Genomic DNA, 20,260 nt, shown 5'->3' with positions numbered 1-20,260 from the left:
AGCCACTCCTCAAAATTCAGCTCAGGTGAAACCCAGAAACGCATTTTCAAAACAGCCTTATGTACAGAAGTATTTGAACCCTCAGACACCTTTGAAAATCACAACCACATTTTTTATCACTGGGAGATGGAGGGAAGCAAGCAGGACAGACTCCCAGGAGCCACAGCTCAGACCAAACAATTTCTGTGCAGCTGTTCTGCTACTGCTACTCTCCAGAATTACATTTTCCTGGAATTAAGTTATGGCATACTTTGGAAATAAAGTGGTTTTCAAAAATCACTATAATTATGAAAGGTTTTACTCTGCAATCACTGCTATGATATAATCTTACCATAATAAATGGATTTATTGAAGACTAAGAAAACTTCACACCCAAACTGCACTGCCTTCCCCCCTGTACTGTGCTGTTTATTCTGGAGCATGAATGGGTGCCTCTGCAAGATACAGAAATGCTCTCTGTTCCAATGCAACTGCAGCACTGGCAGCAGCAGAAGAACCCAGCTAAAAAAAAAAAAAAAAAAAAATGGAATATGGTTGCTTTGCCACTGCCTGGATGTCTTTGCTGACACTGCCAGCAACAGCTCTTACTCCAGAGTTTGGTTTCTTCTGGTAAAAAAGTGTTTACCCCATGTGAACCAAGTTAGTACTTTGGTCAGTCATGCTGTGCTAGGCTTGATGAAGGGGGAGAGGAACCTGCCTACGGGCATGCCAGCACCCCACACATCCCCACTCACCGCCATGTATGGTCGGCACCCTGCATCCCGTGTTTTGGCAATGGAGTCCACGAGCTGTCCGCTAATGCCAAAGTCACAGAGTTTAATATTTCCATTTCTGTCCAGAAGAATATTGGAAGGTTTGATATCTGTAAGGGAAAGAAATTTAAACTGTTAAGTCGTGGCCGGAGGTTTCAATTTCAAAAATGGCAGCTGCACAGAATCAGCACCAATAGCAAATGCTGTGCATGGCATTGGCGTGGGACGGGCAGGAAACAACGTGGCGTTCTCACCGCCTCAGGTTCCAGTCAGCAGCAGCAGGAGATGGAGCCTGCCCCAAACAGGTTGTGTGCCCAGAGGTAGAGGCAGACACCCAAAAACCATCAAATACCACTACAACGGTCTGACCACTGCTTGGTACGGAAAAACACTGGCTGGAGGGGCAGCGAAACAGCCACCACCTGTGCAGAATCTGTTCACTCTCCAGTGCTCACAACCTGCGGCAGTACCCATACAAGGTACATTTTGACTTGATGCAAAGGCTGCTTAAAATTCTTGCAATTATTTTGGTAGGCAAGAAGAAAAGACACAAACTTACCTCTGTGAATGATTTTCAAGTTTTCTTTTAAGTGGTTTAGTGCTTTCACAGTCTAGGAAAGAAATACAGAAGAAAAATAAGCAAGTGTCATAAGATTCCTGTGATTATTAAATTGTTGGAGTTCCAAGAAGAGGGGAACAAACATTAAATATGAAAAGATATCAATGCTGAAAGTAGATGATTAAAACATATTTCTCATATTTTTTCCTGCAAAGAGGTAACAGAAAAGAGGGGAAGTGCTTAAGTAAAACACGTAACACTTGTAACCTTGAAAGTTCACACTCTGGGAGAGAGAAGCAAGATATGAAGTTAATCAATTTCTGATATTAATTATCTTCAGTAAGAACTTAATTCAAGCCCTACGCCATACTTTTACAGTAAATAATAAATGCCCTATTCTGCTGTTCCCATTCCACTGGCCGAGCAGAAGCTCCTCATGTCAGTAGAGTGAGGAGCAGCAGAGAAGGCTGTTCTGATTCACCTATTCACCATCAAGTGGAAAAGATATTCACAGAGCCTGGTATATGGGATAATTTAAAAACAAAACAAAAGAAAACAGCTGAAAGTTCAACATTTTAATTAATTTCAATTCTAATAAATAGATCATTGAAATTGATGGCCAAAAGACTGTCTTAACGATGACAGCAATAGGATGTTCATGTTGCGCTGCTAAGCTCTCCAAAGTTGTGGGAAGACAAAGTCTAGCAATCAAAATCTTCCCCTTCCTGCTTGCATTTTCCAGTGTGCACACTCCTTCCTGCTCACACAACCCCGTGTTCAAGCATTTACGTAATTAAAAACTTTGGCAGGCTCTGAGATAAAAATTTTTAATGGACCAGGACTTCCACGTTAAGATGAAGAAAACAACAATCATGTTCTCCACCTGCATTTTAGGAGCCTTTGCTCAATGCAACCAGAGATTTCTCTGGACTGGAGTGGCTCTGTTTACCAGAAATCCAATGGATGTGACAGAGTTTCAGGGGCAGCAGCAGGACAAAGGTTTCAGGACACCTTTTGACACCCTTTTGTCCACAACCCAAGACCAAAAAGTTTTTTGTTGTTGTTGTTTTTTGTTTTTGCAGGGCCAAAACTTACCCTTTTGTTTAGACAACCAAGGGTTCATTTTGGCAGAGCCAAGTATAATTCTTAAGGGCTCCTTAAAGGTACCTTCACTTAGAAAATAATTCTTTCACTTCACTTCTTGAGGAATATAGGTACACAGAACATGAAAACAATCCAATGCCAGAGGACCTGGGGGAAGACAATGGCCTCGATGGAGCAGGGGTGTGCTCACATACTTGGGATGGGACTCACCTCACTTCACTTGACCATTTGAAGTGCCATGAGATAGGAACCTAGCTCCTATACAGAGACACTAACCTTTTCCCACTGACTTCAGAGAGAAAGAGCATGCAACTTAGACCAGAAACCTACTCCTAAAAGTTTGGTGGGGTTCATCTCTCCTGGCTATGCTCAACCCCTTTTTCCCTTTACAAACCTCAGATGAGGAGACAATTCATTTAATTTAGGTAAATCCTTGGGATGAGATAAACTGCACCCAGCTTTCAGGGAAGCCACTTCTGTCTGGCACCTGGCTCCTGCCACCCGTGGTCCTGCTAAGCAGCGTGGTCCTGCTAAGCAGCATCACAGGGTAACAAAAGGACTACTTGCAGATGCAGCCCCTTGACAGCCCCTCCCAAACAAAGGGCTCACAGTGCGCTCAGCTCCTGTCAGTGCCCTAGCCCTCCTGCTGTTACAGGAAGGCTGTCTGGAAAGGCAAATCATGCCATTTGCCAAGGTTTTGCTGACATCCCCACGCCATCTCAGTGACACAAGCTGTGAGCCTGCAGCAGAGGCACAAGCTGCCCCCTACAGAGCTGCCCTCTCCTGCCCACAGCCATCAAGCAATCACCTTCAGCCAGGGCAGCACAATCTAATTGCTGCTGAGGAGCAACAGAAACACAGGGGCTAAACACCGAAAGGAAGCTCCCTTTTCTCAGCCTGGTTTTGACCATTACTCCAAAAATATCATTAAATTCCAGTGCATAGTGTAGCCAGGTAAGGGAGTCCTTCCCAAATTGCTGGGCCTCTGGATAAAAATGCTAAAACTAGAATACTCTCAAGGTTCATTAAAACTGTGATAAGATATAACAGCAGCAATTCTACTGCATGCAGATCAAGCAATTTTTTTACAAGCAAGTAAGAGAGATCTGAATATTTCAAATCAGCTTCAAAAAAAGTGTAACAAAATACTCACAGCTAAAGTGATTTTGCCTAGGATTTCTTCTGGAATAACATCATCTAATACACTATATACATATTTGTAAAACTTATCAAACGAGGTAGACATGAGCTCCATACAGATCCAACAGTCACCCTGGAAAAAGAAAAGAATCATTTTAGCTGTCAAGTTTAAATGAGAAACAAAAACCCAGAGAGCATCCCTTGAATCCAATAAAACACAAACAGCAACCTGCATTTGACAGGAAGGATAGATTTCATTCTGATTAATTTCAGCCATTTCAGCAGCAAGTCTGAATTAGTCATTGAGAGCAATGGAAGAATAACACCAATACGCACCTTTCCTCCACTCCATTTACCAGCAGAGAAATCTAACTGACAAGATCAGACCTGACATTACAATTCAGATGCCTGAACCTAAATGAATCAAAGTCTCAAAAACTGCCCAGCTCTCAAAAAGGCTGATGGCACAGTGAGATACAGCCATGCAAAGTAAGACTAAAAAAAGACCCTTGCAGTTTATGACAACCCTGCACAGGTCAGAGAACATTTCATAGCACATTTGGAGATATGATCTAAGCAACAGAAAATGAAAATAGATTCAAGAAGGTGGGGGGATTTGTTGATTTACACCTTGCAGTTAATTTAAATGCAGAAAATTGCAAGACATCTCTGTTAAATAAAATGCTAAGCTATCAATAGGAGGGTAACATGTTTATGAAACTCTCTCCTGAGATCTGTGAATCAACTTGCTCATGACAGATTTGCTGGGGAGAAGAAATGGATACCCATGAAGATGATGTATAAAAGGATTTCATCTTTTGTCATAGCATGTATCTAGTATATGGTGATAAATGGCTTAGCCACGGATTGATCTCAAATTTCAAGTTTTTCAACATTTTAACTCCAGTAGAGGACAATTGAATGCCATGTATGAGCTGTTTCTAAAGAGTCTAAGGCACTTCATGCAATGCTTCATTGCTAGGAATACTAAAACACCAGAACTACAGCCACCCTCCCCAGAAATTATGTATTCTTATCTTCTAGAGGCTGTATGACAGTGTTGAAACTACATTAGCTGTCAAAAGTAGAGTGCAAAAGATGGTTGGCCAGTCTGTTGTCTCGTTCTGCTAGGCACCATCCAAAACTCCTGTGTGAAGAGCAGCAGCTTCTGCAGGCAGCACTGCCCCTGGCTGCCTGAGTGGCTTGGGTGGTGGTGACTTAGCTGCACGTTCCTGGAATACAGGAAGTAAGAAATAGAGGAGAAGCCTTCCTGTACTGCAGAAGGTAGATTTTTCCCCATCAAGAAAAAAAACACAAACATACAAAAGTACATACATAGAAATGAAATTAGAAAAAAAAAAAAAAAAAGAGAGAGAGAGAAAGTATAGGCATGCTGGCAGCGCAGCAAAGCCTCATGCTCCCATCCCGTGCACCTCCAGTCAATTCTGTCTGAAGTAATCTGCCAGTGCTCATGTCAGCCAAAACCAATTCTCGAGCTATAATCAGATGATTACAAATCTTGCAGAGCCATGTGTCTTAAAGCCAAAAAGGGGGGCTGTGCCCACTCAGAATGACCTCCTGGACACCATGAACACACCAAGGAATGAACAGCATCCACCAAGACCTGACTCCAGTCCAAGCACTTGGTTTAGTGGGAACAGAAGGGGCCAGCAAAGGTGGTATCAGCTCATCCCCCACCCAATGGAAATGGCTGCTACAAGCCTGAGCCCAGAGAACAAGCATTTCACCTAAAACAAAGAAAAAGGCTCTGATCAAACAAGCACTGTGCCAAACACAGAGGCTGAAACACTGCCCAGAGAGAGGCAAATGCAGCACAGTGGAAGAGGACACAACTGGTGTTTCAAGTGACTGACACGAGCCAGTCACGGAGAGAGACATGGAGAAAGGAGATCTAAGGCTGCTGGATAAAGGTTGGAATGGATGGATTTGGCTGAGAACTTGATCTGATTTAAACTGCGGAAATGAAATTAGGTAACACATGCAAAAACAATCCCTTTTCAACACTGCAAACAAATGCAGACTGCAGCTATGGCACGTCTGTATCATCAAGAGAGGCTAAGAAAAGGTAAGTGGATGCAGCAGAAGTGATGCATGTGAATCAGGTGAAATTGGAACCACACCAGACCAGTACAAACTATCCACAGTGAAAGCAAACGCGAACTTGGTTCTACTGCCTGCACGATTGTTGAAGACATAGCTTCGTTTCTGACCAGCTTTGCATAAAAAAATGGTAATGTGCTATACTCCTGTGCTGCTGTACTGAGACTATAGGGAACTGGATTCGTTCAAGAATGTCAGAATAGTACCGACCACCTGCAGCCTCAGGTTTGTGTCCCATCACACTAATACGTCAGTGTCTTCAGTTGCCCAGGTTACAACGGGTGATGTTTGTACAGGAAAAGCAAACTGAAGTGAAACAACAGGAAATGTTATCAGATTTGTGACTGTAACAAAAGCTTCACAGCATACTTTGTACGTCTGCAGGGTTGCAATGTGCGTGTGACTGAGCACTCAAACATGTTTGTGTGTAACCACAATACAAGCTACTCATGATCAAAAGCACCAAAGGGAAAAAAATCAATACATGGTTTAGTTGGTCTCTTGAAGTACCATAGAATGATACAGAAATCCTGAATGGGAGCATTTATTGATTTGGTAGTATCAGAATTTACCTGATCAACATGAATTCCTGTCAGCAAGATCAGTGAAGAAAGATGACAGCTTTTCAATTACACAGCTTCATTAAGACTGGCAATAAGACTCAAAATCCTACAAGTTCTCATTTCTCATCTCTTCTTGAGACTTGAAAGGACTTACCTAGAAGCAAAGTTGATGAATTTTACTGACAACAAAGAGGAAGACTGGCAGGTGCAACTAAATACTTGTCATCCAGCCCCTTTCTTAGCAAATTATACAGAGAAATGCTGATGTGCATGGGAAAGTTCTGCTTCACCTTGAATTGTGAAGACAAAACTATCATAACTGAAGTTTTTCTTCAGTTTATGCTTCCAAGTCAGGTTGATTTCTGATTAGAAAACGACAAAGGAAGCATTTTAATTTTTCTCTTCCAGCTATAGCTATTCTTCCAAAGAACTATATTTTAGCCCTTTTCAGATACTAAATTACCAGGTACTAATGCACTTCTTGTAGGCATACCAAAAAAATATCAAGGAACACCCTACACTTACTATTTCATTCAAAGTATCACTGCCTATGCTCCAAGACATATACAAAAACTGTGTCTTAACCAGCAACTGGGCTGCTTCAATTCCTGAAATTCAGTGTCCTTAGTTCCCAGCCCACAACTGAGCATGTCACAAAGATGCCACTAGACTGAAAAGCAGCTTGGCACTAAAAAGACCTGGGGTCTTGGTGGACACCAAGGTGAACATGAACCAGCAACATGATCTTGCCACAAAGAAGGGGAATGGTATCCTGGGCTGCATTAGACAAAGCATTGCCAGGAGGCTGAGGGACGTGATCCTTCCCCTGTGCTCAGCACTAGTGAGGCCAGACCTGGAGTGCTGGGTCCTACTCTGGGCTTGCACTACAAGAGACAGCCCAACCGAACTACTGAAGACAGCCCAACCGAGGGCCAAAAACATGACAGAGTTCAGCCTGAGGAAGAAGAAGCTCAGGGGGGGATCTCGTCAATTTGTATAAATACCTGAAGGGAAGGTGCAGACAGAATAGAGCCAGGCTCTTGTCAGTGGTGCCCAGTGCCAGGACAAGAGGCAGTGGACATGAACCAGAACACGGGAAGCACCCTAAAAACGTCAGGAAACACGTATGACAGTGCAGGTGACTGAGAACTGGCACAGGTTACACAGAGAGGTTGTGGAATCTCCATGTTCAAAAGCTGTCTGGACATGGTCCTGGGCAACCTGCACTAGGTGGCCCTGCTTGAACAGGTGAGTTGGACTAGATGGCCACCAGAGATCCCTTCCAGCCTCAACAAGCCTGTGATTCTACAATATCAATACCTGCAGATTTATCACATTAGTGCACTGCAGGGCAACCTTTTACACAAGTAGCATCTATACTAATGAAAGAGAATCAAGTCTCTCATTATCCTCCCTCTTCCTTACAAGGCACAATGGACACTTTTCCTAGGGACTGGGGACTGCTTGCTTGGGCAGACACCTCGAGCAATTCCGAAACTGCCAAAGATTTCCATAGTCAAGAAGCATGTTGGACATCTCCACAGAAATGCTAAAGAGCAGGTATACCACATACAGAGTCTTATTCAGATGGAAGAATTATCTTTATGGTACCAAGCATACATGTAGATTTTGAAATAACAAATACTGCAGATTTAAGAGCCTGTCTGAATGGCATGTCTTCTGCTGGCACTTGAGACAGTCTTGAAAGTCTTTGAAATGACTAGCAGCTGTTCTGAATATTTTACTTATTTCATATAATTGACAGAGATCTTAGGGGGGTGCAGAGACAATTCTATCTCAGACCGAGAATGCAGGATATTGGTAATAGTTATTCTTCTCCTGTTTCTTTTTCTAGTTGTGGCTCTGTCTTGTCACAGAGAAGTTAAACTGACTTGTTTTCTTTTTCTGAATGCTTCTGTGCAGTATGAAATTTAATGGAATATTAATTACTTTCATTCTTCACCAAGTTTTAACTTTTTACCAACAACAACAAAAAGTTTTTGGAGAAGTCTACAAAGGTCACATAACTTGAAAATTCTTATGCATCCTATAGTTTTTAACTGGGTGCTTATTGGACCAAAACCCCAGGGTGGGTTTTAAATACTGCTTTCATAAGTTGGTAATAGCAACTATTTAAGGAAAACAATATATGTAAGATGAAAATAATTTCCAGGGCACTGCAAGTAACATTCCAAACCACCTTCCTGTGAGCATCTCAAGAAGACAACACAGAGCTGGCATCAGCTGACCGAGGATATGCCCACAGGTCACAGCAGCAGCAGCGCTGTGCTACTGGCACACCCACACTGGCTCTTCTCTCACACCAGCAGAAGGTCTCATGGGGTACTTTACCTGACTTGCTGGGCTTATTTTACAACTTGCAATGAGATCTGCATTGATTAAATTTATCAGTTAGTTTGTTTAAACTTGGCTCAGCTACGCTCGCACTGTGTAGAAGTCACTGCTGCTGTCCCAGGTCAGACAGGGCTTTTTTCCTCTTTCCCTCTTGAGAAAAAAAAAAAAAAAAAAAAAAAAAAAAAAAAAAAGTAACAAATAGTTACTTTAAACAAGTAGCTAATGTGGTCATGATAACTAATGAAACATTCCCAGACTTAAAGGAACAGTCTCAAACTAAATCAGTTGTAAAGCTTGTGGCAGACACATCAGGAAAGACAACTTCTTTTTCTCAGATCTCTGCCTTCCAAACAGTAACTATAAGGGAGAAAGTCTCGGATTCACCCATGGCAGATATACGGTTCAGCCTGATTTTCTCGTATTCTCACTAGAAGCAAAATCTCTGAAGAAACTTTGGCCATCTTTTTCATCTCCGATCTGGCAAGTATTGCTTTGAGAGGTAACAAACTGACACTAGTAACCAGACCTTCTTCAATACATCGCTCACGACCAGCATGAAAGTTCTGTGTGCTCTGTAAATCTGGAGTCAGTGCTCACTGGTGTAGCACGAAGAACCAGCTTCATCAGGCTCTGAATCCCTTCTATAGCCAACATCACTACACCTTTGCTCTTTCCTCCAGACCCTTCTCTTCCTTTTTCTCATCTTCCAGCCTTTATTAAATGAAACCATCTTCTCAATTCTGTTAAGAAGTCAGGCTGTGGACATGACAGCCATCCCAACTGCCACACAGTAAGAAGTCAGCAGTCAGGGATGCTTCCTGTTACCAAAAGAAAGGGTTGCTTTTTTCTACCTGGGATCTTTATAGAAGCAACAGAGCTGTCTAAACAACAGCTGCCTTAACAGAATGAAGGATGCTGCGCATCACGGGGGGTGCCACAGTGACATCAAGGTCACAGCTTCACAGGTCCAGCAACAAGAACAGGACTGAGCAGCGTGCTCTGCCATGGAGGAGCTGACTCCAGTGGCAGGGGCACCATCTGGAGTAAGCATGAAGAAGCCCCTTTATTCATTCAAAGGTTGAAATGCTTCTTTTCCAGCATTATTCCCTTTTCATTAAATAAATACACAATTCAGTCTCATCCAGTGTGTGCCTAAAAACTGATGTAAAGTCCCACTGCTGGTAGTCAATATAGCTTTTGCATTGTTACACATTAAACTATGTACGTAGACATACAAACAGAAAGATGTACCATGCAATTGGAGAACAAGGAACAAATATACCATGGGATAAGATGCTGTTGGCTGAGGGACAACCAGCACTACTTCCCAGAGAAGACTCATTCCCATGTCAAGTTCCCCTGAAGGGTGATGGTTAACAACACTTGGCATTCATGCCCCCCCCGTCTGGTTTTCACGACTCAATGGTATCGCTGTAGCTTACGGTATCCAGAAATTTTTCAAGAGGACGCTTCAAAATGGTCAAAACTGCCAAAGCCCAAATAGTATTTAAAGGAAAAAAAGATTCAACACTGCCAAAGACCAAGCAGTATTTAAAACCTTTCCCTATCAGAAAAAAAAACTTGCTGGAAAAGTGAGCCAAAATACAACTAAGGAAAAATATTCACCTGTTTTTTTTTTTTTTTTTTTTTTTTTTTTTTTTTTTTACCTTTGCAAATCAAAACTTAGAGAGGCTGCCACAGTAACTTGTCTGTTTATGGTTGTTTTCCGAACTGTAAGCTGGGATATATGTCTGTCCTCAAGTTAAGTTCTTCAACAGTTTTGTCCAATTTGGTTTATTACTACTACTCCCTGAACTGTCCGAACTCAAAAGCTGAGCTCTGCTTCTCAGCACAAACGGCTCACTCTTCCAGACAGGCTTCCTGACCTGCAAAACAGCCCAGCAGCTGTCCTGCTGCTCTCCCTGAAGCTGTTATAATCTTGCTAATTATTTGATTGTGAGAGCTGCCTACTCAGCATTCAAGCTCCTCTGAAGAGACTCAAAGTGAAGTCTTTCATCCTTTAGGAGCAGAAGGAAGATGACTTCCTATCTGTAGCTCGGTCTATCCCCACAGAATCTGAGTCATGGCTCAGAGCAAAAGGTCCAAAACGGATGTGCATTTTGGAATGTTTTTCCTTACTTTTCACCTTGAAATCCAGGAAAAAAAGGCTTTGTTTACACAGGTCTTGCTATAGGACTTCCTGAAAGAGGAATCTTTAGTAACATCTCATGTTCTTATACTCCAGAGGATGGTGCAGCAGTGAGCTGGATCAGTTACTTTGGGAACACAGAGCAGGGGGGTGAGACAGGTTAAAACATACTGGTGAAATTATTTTTTTCCCTTAAATACTTTATCTCTCTGCTTTCTCTGCTATCATAGTTCCCTGTCTTTAAAAAATGTAATTAACATTAGAACATGTAATTAATATGACAAGTTATACAGCCTCATCCAAGTCTATCTATCAGTTCGCCTTGCATACCTTTGATGTGTGTGCCAGCCATAACAGACTGAGGAAAGGGTGAAGTTTGCTTTAATTTCAGAAACACACACCACTGATGCTGAGAGTGTGAGCAGAGGGGATTCCAGGGACAAACACACTATACCCCTGAGTGACCTTATTGAAGTCTTCCCCAGAGCACCCAAGGAATGCTGCCTGGTTGCAGGAAGACAGGATTTTTTGACAAAACAAAGGGTGCAGCACAGCCCAGGCTGACAGTTGGATGTTGATCAAGGTAGGTTTCTGTATTATTTATGTATGTATACTTACATTCTGAGATGTGCCTAGAGTTGCAGAGGTGACAGGCTCACACAGTTCTGAACATGTTTCTCATTAGCAATCTGGCAAGATACTGTCTTGCCCAGAGACTTTTCTTCAAACCAGCTGACAGCCTCATCATTTGTATTTCAGCAAAGCTGCAAACTTTCAGCCAAGGCTGAGGCTCCACACTTGCTAGGAGTTTGAAATGCGTGAACAGGGACAACACCTTCTTACTCAAAATGTTCAACAGATAAGACAAAGCAAAGCATGAAAAAAGAAAATATTTTTATCCTTACTTTAGAGACTGAGATTTAAAGCCAGAGGAATAACCTGACAAAATAACAGAGAAAGATTCTCCAGAAGCGGGAATTGAATATTCAGTCCCAATTTGTGGTTTTAATTGCAAGATTCACCTTCTTCCTCTCAACGGCTCTCCACTAAAGCCCCAACAGACTCTGCATAGGTTGCTACCAGATAATAAGCAAAGATGAACAGCAGCTAGTAGGTCTCTATTTTTCCTTATTCCCTTGGGTAGGTGTACAGGATTTAGACTCAATTAGAGGAAAACGGGCAAGCATGGCATAAGACTATCCAGGCTGCATGCAGAATGCCAGTTTCCCAACTGTTTCTACTGATCATTCAAATGTAATGGGAGTGCCTGAGCAAGGCACAAGGAGAAAGGAGGACACCTTCTGTGGACCTGCAGCAAAATGCATTCTTTAAATTTCAATAAGTAGATGCTAAAACAGTCACAAACACTCAGTGATTAACACTATATTCCTGGACATGAATAAGTGAACTATGTCAGAATTAACTACAGTCAGCATTTTAATGCTCTAATTCTGGTCTTCACTTGGCATAATTCATGAAGCATCATATTGAATAACCCACTCTACAGCACATAATATCTATATGCATAAAAGAGCCAAGCAAAATGACAGGCCCTAGGGTGGCTATTGCAGATATTGCTCCTTTAAAGAGCAGTCAAAGGCCTGCACTTTTCGGTCTGGAGAAGACACAATAGAGAGGGGATGGGGCAACGGTGCGTAAAATCCTCAGTGGCTTGGAGAGAACTGGTAAGGAGCAACAACTTTCTCTTCAAACACAAAAACTAGGGAAACCACTAGGGGCACCATTTACAACAGCAGAATGAAAATTCACAATCAATCAAGGTGGCAGGCCTTCAAATGACAGGCAGATAACTAAGCGAAGTGCCTCTCAGGGAGCACCGTGGATGCAAAAATGTACATGTATCCGTGGGGAAAACAAACCATTTACTGGACGAGAAGTCTAGGAAGAATCACTAAGCAAAAGATAGCATGTAGAGCTCAGAAGACATTCAGGTACATACAACTGAAGGTTAACTGAAGCACACAAAGTATCATGTGTGCTTCTTTAAGCAGATCCTTTGGGCCACCCCCAGAGACAGGACCACCCACTGGTCTCACCCAGCCAGGTCACTTTTATTTTCTTACGCATCTGCAGGTACAAAACACTTCAAGGAAGAGGCACTTCAATTGTTGAGTCTCTGACACAGCCCTGGTACGTATGTATGTACATAATACACACATCACATAACTATCTGATCACAGCCACCACCTTTATTACAGGGATACTGAGTTTGCACGTATCCTCCACATGGTCATATTTGATTACTGACATAAATCACATTTCTGTTCAAGCACAGTGCCACAGAGCTGTGCCCAGCCCAGCAGTGCAGGGGGCAACCACAATTTCATCAAATGAGAAAAACAGGAGAGAAAGAGAGACTGAAATATGCAGACAGACATAACAATGAATGGGAATAGCATCTATGTGTTCAACACTACTTAGACATCTGGATATCTTGATTAAATAACCTTGATTAAAGGTACCAAGCTAAAAATCCTAACATAAATTAACTTGCTCTTCCTTATTGCATGTTGGTAACTGCAAAGAAAAAAGGGAAAAAAACAAAAACAAACGATTCTGCTATAAATGAAGCAAGTTTGGAGTTCCCACCTCTCTGAAGAGCGCACCATAAAACTGAACAATATATGGGCAGTCACTGCTTCGCATTACTACATCAAGGTCCATCAGAAGCTGCTTCTGTTCTTTTTCATCCACTGTCGACCGAATTCTCTGAAAGAGGAGGAGTGGCAGAGACTTTATCACTTACATGCCATTACTGTATCTTCAGAACCATTACTGGAGCAACATGCCAGGGACCCCAACCCCAAGGCTGAGCAGGCAATCCCCAAGGCATGATAAAACACACTCAAGAGAATTGAACTGTTTTCAAATCAGAATTGTAACTGAAAACCCCCAAAGCCATTCAGTACAGAATATAAAATCTCCAATCAAATTTTACTCTTATGAGCATCAGCGTTTTCAGATGAAATGGCAGTATGAAATTAAAGAGCAAAGATTTCATTGAAATCTACAGCAAAACAATATATTCAGGTTATCAGTTCAAAACATTCCCACAGAGTTCTTAGCCACGTTGGATGGGGCTCAAAGATTGATTTGAAATTTAACGAAGGAACATTATGTTTGAAATGACTAAGAAAAGCAAAGAAGACAAAAGTTTTCCTCCACCTTGCCTGGTGGACATGGCTGGCATAGTGGAAAAGGCCCACAATGTAATCGAGGGAACACATTGCTCTGGTAATGCTAATTGTGGGCAACAGTCCTTCTCATAAAACTAAGAACTCTACCTTGTACTGTCCTAGCTAACATTAACACTATATGAAAGATACAGATTATATGCTGTATGTTTAAAAATGTATAAATACCCACTATATAGTGTATATATAAGGAAAACTCTGATTTGGGCTTGAAAGAACAATTTAAGTTTGAAAATAAAAAAAGAGCACACATCCAACCATGAAGTTTATTAAATGAAGGATGGAGGAGTCCATCCACAGTTTTTCACGTAATTTTACAGATACATTTAGCATCCTGAACTAATTAAATGCATTCTCTGAAACACTAGTGAGTAAAATTATGATACTGAGGAACTGAGTCACACTGAGAAATCATCATAAAGCACGAAAAAAAATGACAAGTCCAAAGCAACAGAAACAGCCTGGACCCTCCTTGTGGAGAAAAACTATCTGGCTATCCAAGAAAGAAAAAAATGTTCAAGGTTGTGGGAAAAACCTGCATGATACCAGAAGCCAGTCCCACTGACACTACTTGGCAGAGCTCACTGCCCTGTGAGCAGCTGCTGGTGGCAGCAAGACCGCAAGCACAAGGCTAAGCATATGAACGTACTTTAAAGGTTGGCTGTTCATATTACATCACTTGCGATTATGAGTGCATGATTTGGACTATTTTGTGATGATCCACACAAAATGAGGACTGTATTGAGACTACAATTTCCTTACCTTTGCTGTATCCTGGTATTTTGGTATTTCCCCATTCATTCGTTATGTTCTAGCAGTTCTAGTTTGGCCTAGAACAGTAATTGTGTTCATACTGCCCTTTTCCATCCCAATGAATTCTAGAGTACTAGGGAAAACTAGTAAGAGCCTTGCCCAGCACACGCACAATCTGTAGCATCCACACCTTGCATTGTCACTGAGTGGGTGGAATTTTATAGTTGCAAACAGAGCAAGAAGACGGCTCAGGGGACGAGTAATGAAACTAAAACACTTCACCTCTAGGTCACTGGTTCAAATCTGTTTCACAGAAGTTTAGTCACATCAGTGAAGAAGGTCTGATAGGTTTGGTCATTTCTTTGTCTTGGTTCTACATCATATAAAGCTCTTCAACCCTGTGCTGATATATCAAAGGCTAAGAAGATTAAAAGTCTCTTTCTGGATGGCACACCATCAGCACTGTATGAAATAATAATGATGTTTCTCTGACCTTGATAGAAGATGATAGATGCCAAAGCCACTGTGGTGGGATCTCTGAGGAGCAGTTTTGTCTCCCACTGAGATGCTACCCACTCCTCTGAGAAGTTCACAGAACAGGTGAGAAGCAATAGCAAAAGATCTTTTTTCATACTGTAACTCACAGCTCTCTTCTGTGCCAATTCCATTAACCCCTTTCCCCAAAAAGCCTTTCTCCTGGTCATCTCCGCAACCTCCCTCCGCATTCCTCTCCCAGCTGTACACTCCTGTCTCAGCCATCCCTGCAGCATGCTTCTCAGACTCTCCAGCTTCACCTGAAAGTACCTCATCCCAACTCTGACATTCTCTGCATCTTCTCTGCTCTTACTTCTCCAACTCTGGAAAGCATTTGAAATACTTGTATGGAGAAGGTAATTTTAATGGCACCCTGGAACAACAACCAAACTCCGCAACAACTTTTTCCAGCCACAATCTCCTCATGGAGAAATAAAAAGAGCAGGCAGAGGACCCCAAGGATGTACAGCTATGTAACATCCATGTAACATCCAGAACATCCATGCAGACATGGCACTCAAAGGACACCTTAAAAAGCCAGCATAAATTCCTGAACAAACACTGCTTTGGAGACTGAAGGGGAGTCTTTTATAAGACTGCTGGAGACCGGAGGTTTGCCAATTCAAGAGCACAAAACCCTCAGAGGCAACATGCAGCACAATGCTGAGCTGAGGTCACCCAGGCTGGAAAAGAAAACAGTCTTAATTCATCAGCTAAGAAGCAAGCATTCATGAGCAAAAGAAGGAAGAAAAAGGTGATGGAAGTCAACAGCAGCCAGTACTCAAACGGCACATGAGCCACAGTGAAGACCTGCTACCTAACTCCAAGGCAGAGTGCAAGACACTGCAGCAGTACCCACAGACAGACTCTCCGAAAGACACAGGAGGTGGCAGGAAAGGAAGACAAGGAAGGCAGCAGCCTGATAACACCATTTAAGATCAGGATGGACAAGTCTGACTTGGTTTCAGCTCTTAGATCTTTCAGCCTGTTACTCAACTGCATGCAGTTGCTGCCATGGCCAAACAGGCCACATAAGGAAGAAGTGGTTTTTGTAGTGGAAATGACAGAAAGTCTAATCTTTGATGATAGAAAGTCTAATCTTTAGCAGTTTCTTGTTGGCCTCAAACTGCATAAAATCCTTCAGAAGAAAATTCTCCAACCTTTTTAGCATAAACCCAGGTTAGGGAAAAGGTTTCTGATATCTGAAATAAGAGCTCTTTAAGTTGGGCAGCATCAACATCAAAATGATAAACTATGCAGTGTGGATTGTCCCACTCTCAAAGCTAAAACCTGACAGATCCCAGAAACCAGACCCAAAACAGGAGACATCACCCAACTCCAGTATGCACAGGAAAAAAATCAGGTGCAGTGGGGAGCAGGGGGAGAGGAAGTGGGAGGGGAGGGGAGGGGAAGTCACAAGCACCTAACTGAAAACCTACTTCTTGAGGCAAGAGAGAAAACAGTGATGTCCTGCATACACAGCTCACAGGTGTGCTGAGCAGAAAGTCCTGCAGCAGCACCGGACAGTGTCCCCACAGGGATTGGTGTTATCTGCAGGACAGCAAGGATCGAAAGCTACAAAATGAGCAGGAAGAAAGGGGTTTTGCCCACTTGCTGCTGAGGACAAGAACATTTACCTACCCATCCAAAACACTTTCAGTGCTGAAAGAAGCATGTCAGGTCTTTCACCCTGACACACAGGGTGTCACAACTAGTCTCCCATCTCCTCTAATAAGGCTTCCCTCACCATTTCCTTTTAACCCTTACTCATTCACTCCTTTCTCAGTGTCATATCAGTAGGGTTTGAAGCACTGTTTTCCCTAACTCTCAGACAGCTATCCAAACAGATGAATGAAACAGAAAATTCTCCTCAATAAACCTTAAGTAATCAACTCCAGGGAGGGTATCTAATTGTGAGAAGAACAGAAATGAAGATTTACAACAGAGCCAGCTTGCAAAAATCCCAATACTTTTCTTCAGAAATCACATGGGAAACAGGAAGGTCAGAAAAATCTGCCCCTTGACTGAACTTAATACACTTATGTGTCATCTCAGAGGGCTTTTATGGGCTACCAGACATGCAGGAACAACTGATAAATTACAGAAGCATACATAAATATACAGCTTCTGCTCTCAGGTGTATCTGATACATAAAAAGCTATTTCAACTGTGAGGCAGCCATCAGCAAAATTCTGTGAAAGCCAAGGAAGGACAGACAAAACACCTATTTTAAAACTACAGATAAGAGAACAAGCACTGACTACAAGGCAAAACAATGTGAAAGAGGCATTGTGTTCTGAACAAGAAATGGCTCCGTAGCTCACAGACTTACGCATAAGAACAATGATCTTTTATGGACACTTTATAGGCTTGACATCCTATTGAATTTTATGTAACTGGTAGAAGCTTCTAATACTGAAGCCCAAAGGTCCTGGTGTTCCCTACTGCTGGAAAGAAAAGGCCTGTCGAGCACCCAGAGGTTCAGGAGGTTGAATGGGAGAGAGGAAGGTGAGTGCAGAGGTGAGCTGCACGTTCTTGCCAACTTCAGGCTCTTCACTGTTGTGCTCAGGCTTCTGGTTGGCACATGCACTACTGTACAGACTAAAGGCTGGCTATTTTAAATGCTTGATAATTTACCTTGGGAACTCTTCAAACAAGAAAACTTCCTAGCCTTCTAAGGTCTTTTAAAGTACTCTGGCTAATAAAATCCACACTATGTATTACTTAAGCTATTTATGTAGTAAGCAGAGGATGCATCTCCAGCAGTGAGAATAGTTCGCAGCATTCAGATTGGGGGATTTTTCATTTATGTATTTTTATCAGTCTAGAAAACCAAGCATGCCAAGGATTTTTTAAAGACCCTTTTTGTGTGAATGATCACCAACCTCAAGGGAAACTTCAGGACAGAAGGACAACCCTCAGCTGCTTGGTGAGCTCCCCAAGAAAAGCAATTCACCTGAATAAAATGGAAGTTTTCTAAAGATCCTCTGATCTGCTAGACAGTCTGGTTCTTCAGACATGAGGTATCTTCATGAAACAAGATGCGTTAACCCCCCCCCCCCCCGGAGCAGCTACAACAACATATGGTGATACTGGAAGGCACATAGAAAAGGGGACTGGAGAACAACACATGTTGTGAAGCCTCTGGGATAAGATCAGGAGTGACAGCAGTGCAGCAGATCCTGAGAAGGGACCAGGGCTCTCTGCAGGGCAGACAAGCTTCAGAGATTATTCATGAGACACGAATTCCTACAGACTGAATAAAAACAGACTGAAGAGCAATCGAGGAACCAGAAATAAAGTCAAAAGAAATTGGGTGGAACTGGAAGCTGGACTAGACAATATCAAAGAGAACTGGTGCTGCAGCACACAGGTAAATGCGGGCTGGGGCAGACACTGTTTTCAAGGAAAATAGAGTCCATACGAGAAACCTGCCAAGAAGTGAGGAGGTAATGTAAAAACTGGCCTTGCGATGATGAATGTGCACAGAGCTGGCAGTGGACAGAACAGTGCTGTTTTCTATCCCACCTGGAAGAGTCATGAGCTCGTATGTCAATAAATGCTCAAGAAAATGAATAGTGGTTTTGTTTGTTGCTGGTGGTTGTGTTTTTTGTTTATTTTTTAAGTGAGAGGAAGATCACAATGCCAGCTGACCCAGAGCAAACAGGAACTTTGAATCTCTAGGAAGACCTGTAAGAAAAAATGGACTCAATGAACAAGATGGTTCTTATTTTGGTCTTACAAACATAATAAAACATTTTTCATGGAGAAAAATGAAAAAGGTTGGATACAAATCATCAGAGTTGGATTCCTCTTTTCTTTATCAACTCCCCCCCTTCTTCCTGATGGCCCTAGAAAGAGGCTGTCTATGGGAATTAGAAGGTAAGTAATGCAAAAACATCACACAACCGTCTGTTTCCATACAGGATCACAGCTCACAGCCTTCTGCAGCCAGCAGCCTCACAGGTGTGAGCTGCCTGCTTCTCTAGCCATGTTCTGCTGCTCCAGCCTTCAGCCCGCCCCTGCAGATACATGCCATGGTTTTCTGCATTTAAGTATGTATTTCTGGAGGCACAGAGTGACGAAAGCTGAAGGAGAGGGAAGAGCAGGACTGGGCACAAAAATTCATCATCAAAGCCTCTCCCTGAGTAATGCTCCATCAGCCTAAAGCTGAAGTGGTTTCACACCAGTGACACAAAGAGGCACATTCTCCTCCTCCGCCACTGACACTAGAGTACCAGATGAAAGCTTTCTGACTCATCCAGGGGCCTGGCAGAAACTAGACACCCTCATTAGAGGTGCCAGGATTACATCTGCCAAGATCCATACGTTGACTGATCAGGCCAAACTGCATAAAAGAGGAAAATGAAACAAAATTGTGCCTCCATCTGCAGATCTCAAATTATTCTGGTGATATTTCAGCACATGCAGGAGTACAGACCGAGTGGCTTTCCTGAGGTGGTAAGAAGCATACACAGGAGGGGCAGCAAAAGGGCTTTGCTTGGACAGCTCAGGGAAAACAAAGGACACCAAGCAGAGTGAAAGCAGAAGGCTAAACTAAACCACAATTCAAGGAACCAAAGACTGCAAAGCACCATGGAAGTGGCATGATAAGCTAGAAAAAGACAGAGGAAGAAGCTAGAAACAGGATTTGAGCGTTTGCTACAGCAGCCACATTTGCTCAAGCCTGAGAGGTGAGCAGGATGAGTGCCCAAAGCTGCCAGGCTGCCTGGGTGCAGCAGGAGCTGAAAATGCCAGCATGGAGGAAAGGAACAAATCCTCATCTGCTCTTTACTGTATAATTGCAGCACACTTGTCCAACAAGCAGGATTTGAAACTGTGTGCAGGAGAAGGGGCTGACAAGCCACAGTCTGAAGATGGTAAGTACAAACAGGACTTGGCCCTCCAGGAAGCAATGGGGTGGGAAGATAACTGATTGCTCCAGAAATCTGCCATGGGTAGTGTTGGAGGAGAATGAAGGAGCAGCTGGAGGAGGCCCATGCAGCAATTTTCTC

The 20,260-nt window shown here is 42.6% G+C and overlaps 1 protein-coding gene across 4 annotated transcripts in view; it reads right to left on the bottom strand.

Annotated features, from left to right (window-relative positions):
* Positions 1–20,260, bottom strand: part of MAP2K4 (mitogen-activated protein kinase kinase 4) — a 98,968-nt gene that overhangs the window by 20,394 nt on the left and 58,314 nt on the right. For all 4 annotated transcript variants that reach the window (XM_035342682.1, XM_035342683.1, XM_035342684.1 and 1 more), the window contains 4 exons: positions 13,354–13,473; positions 3,569–3,688; positions 1,312–1,363; positions 735–862 (listed from right to left, as the gene is read on the bottom strand). In XM_035342682.1, the coding sequence (XP_035198573.1) occupies positions 735–862; positions 1,312–1,363; positions 3,569–3,688; positions 13,354–13,473 (420 nt within the window). The remainder of the gene's footprint in view (positions 1–734; positions 863–1,311; positions 1,364–3,568; positions 3,689–13,353; positions 13,474–20,260) is intronic.

This window comes from Oxyura jamaicensis, chromosome 18 (genome assembly GCF_011077185.1).
Source record: "Oxyura jamaicensis isolate SHBP4307 breed ruddy duck chromosome 18, BPBGC_Ojam_1.0, whole genome shotgun sequence".
NCBI classification, from domain to species: Eukaryota; Metazoa; Chordata; class Aves; order Anseriformes; family Anatidae; genus Oxyura; species Oxyura jamaicensis.
This window is presented reverse-complemented; position numbering and strand designations above follow the sequence as displayed.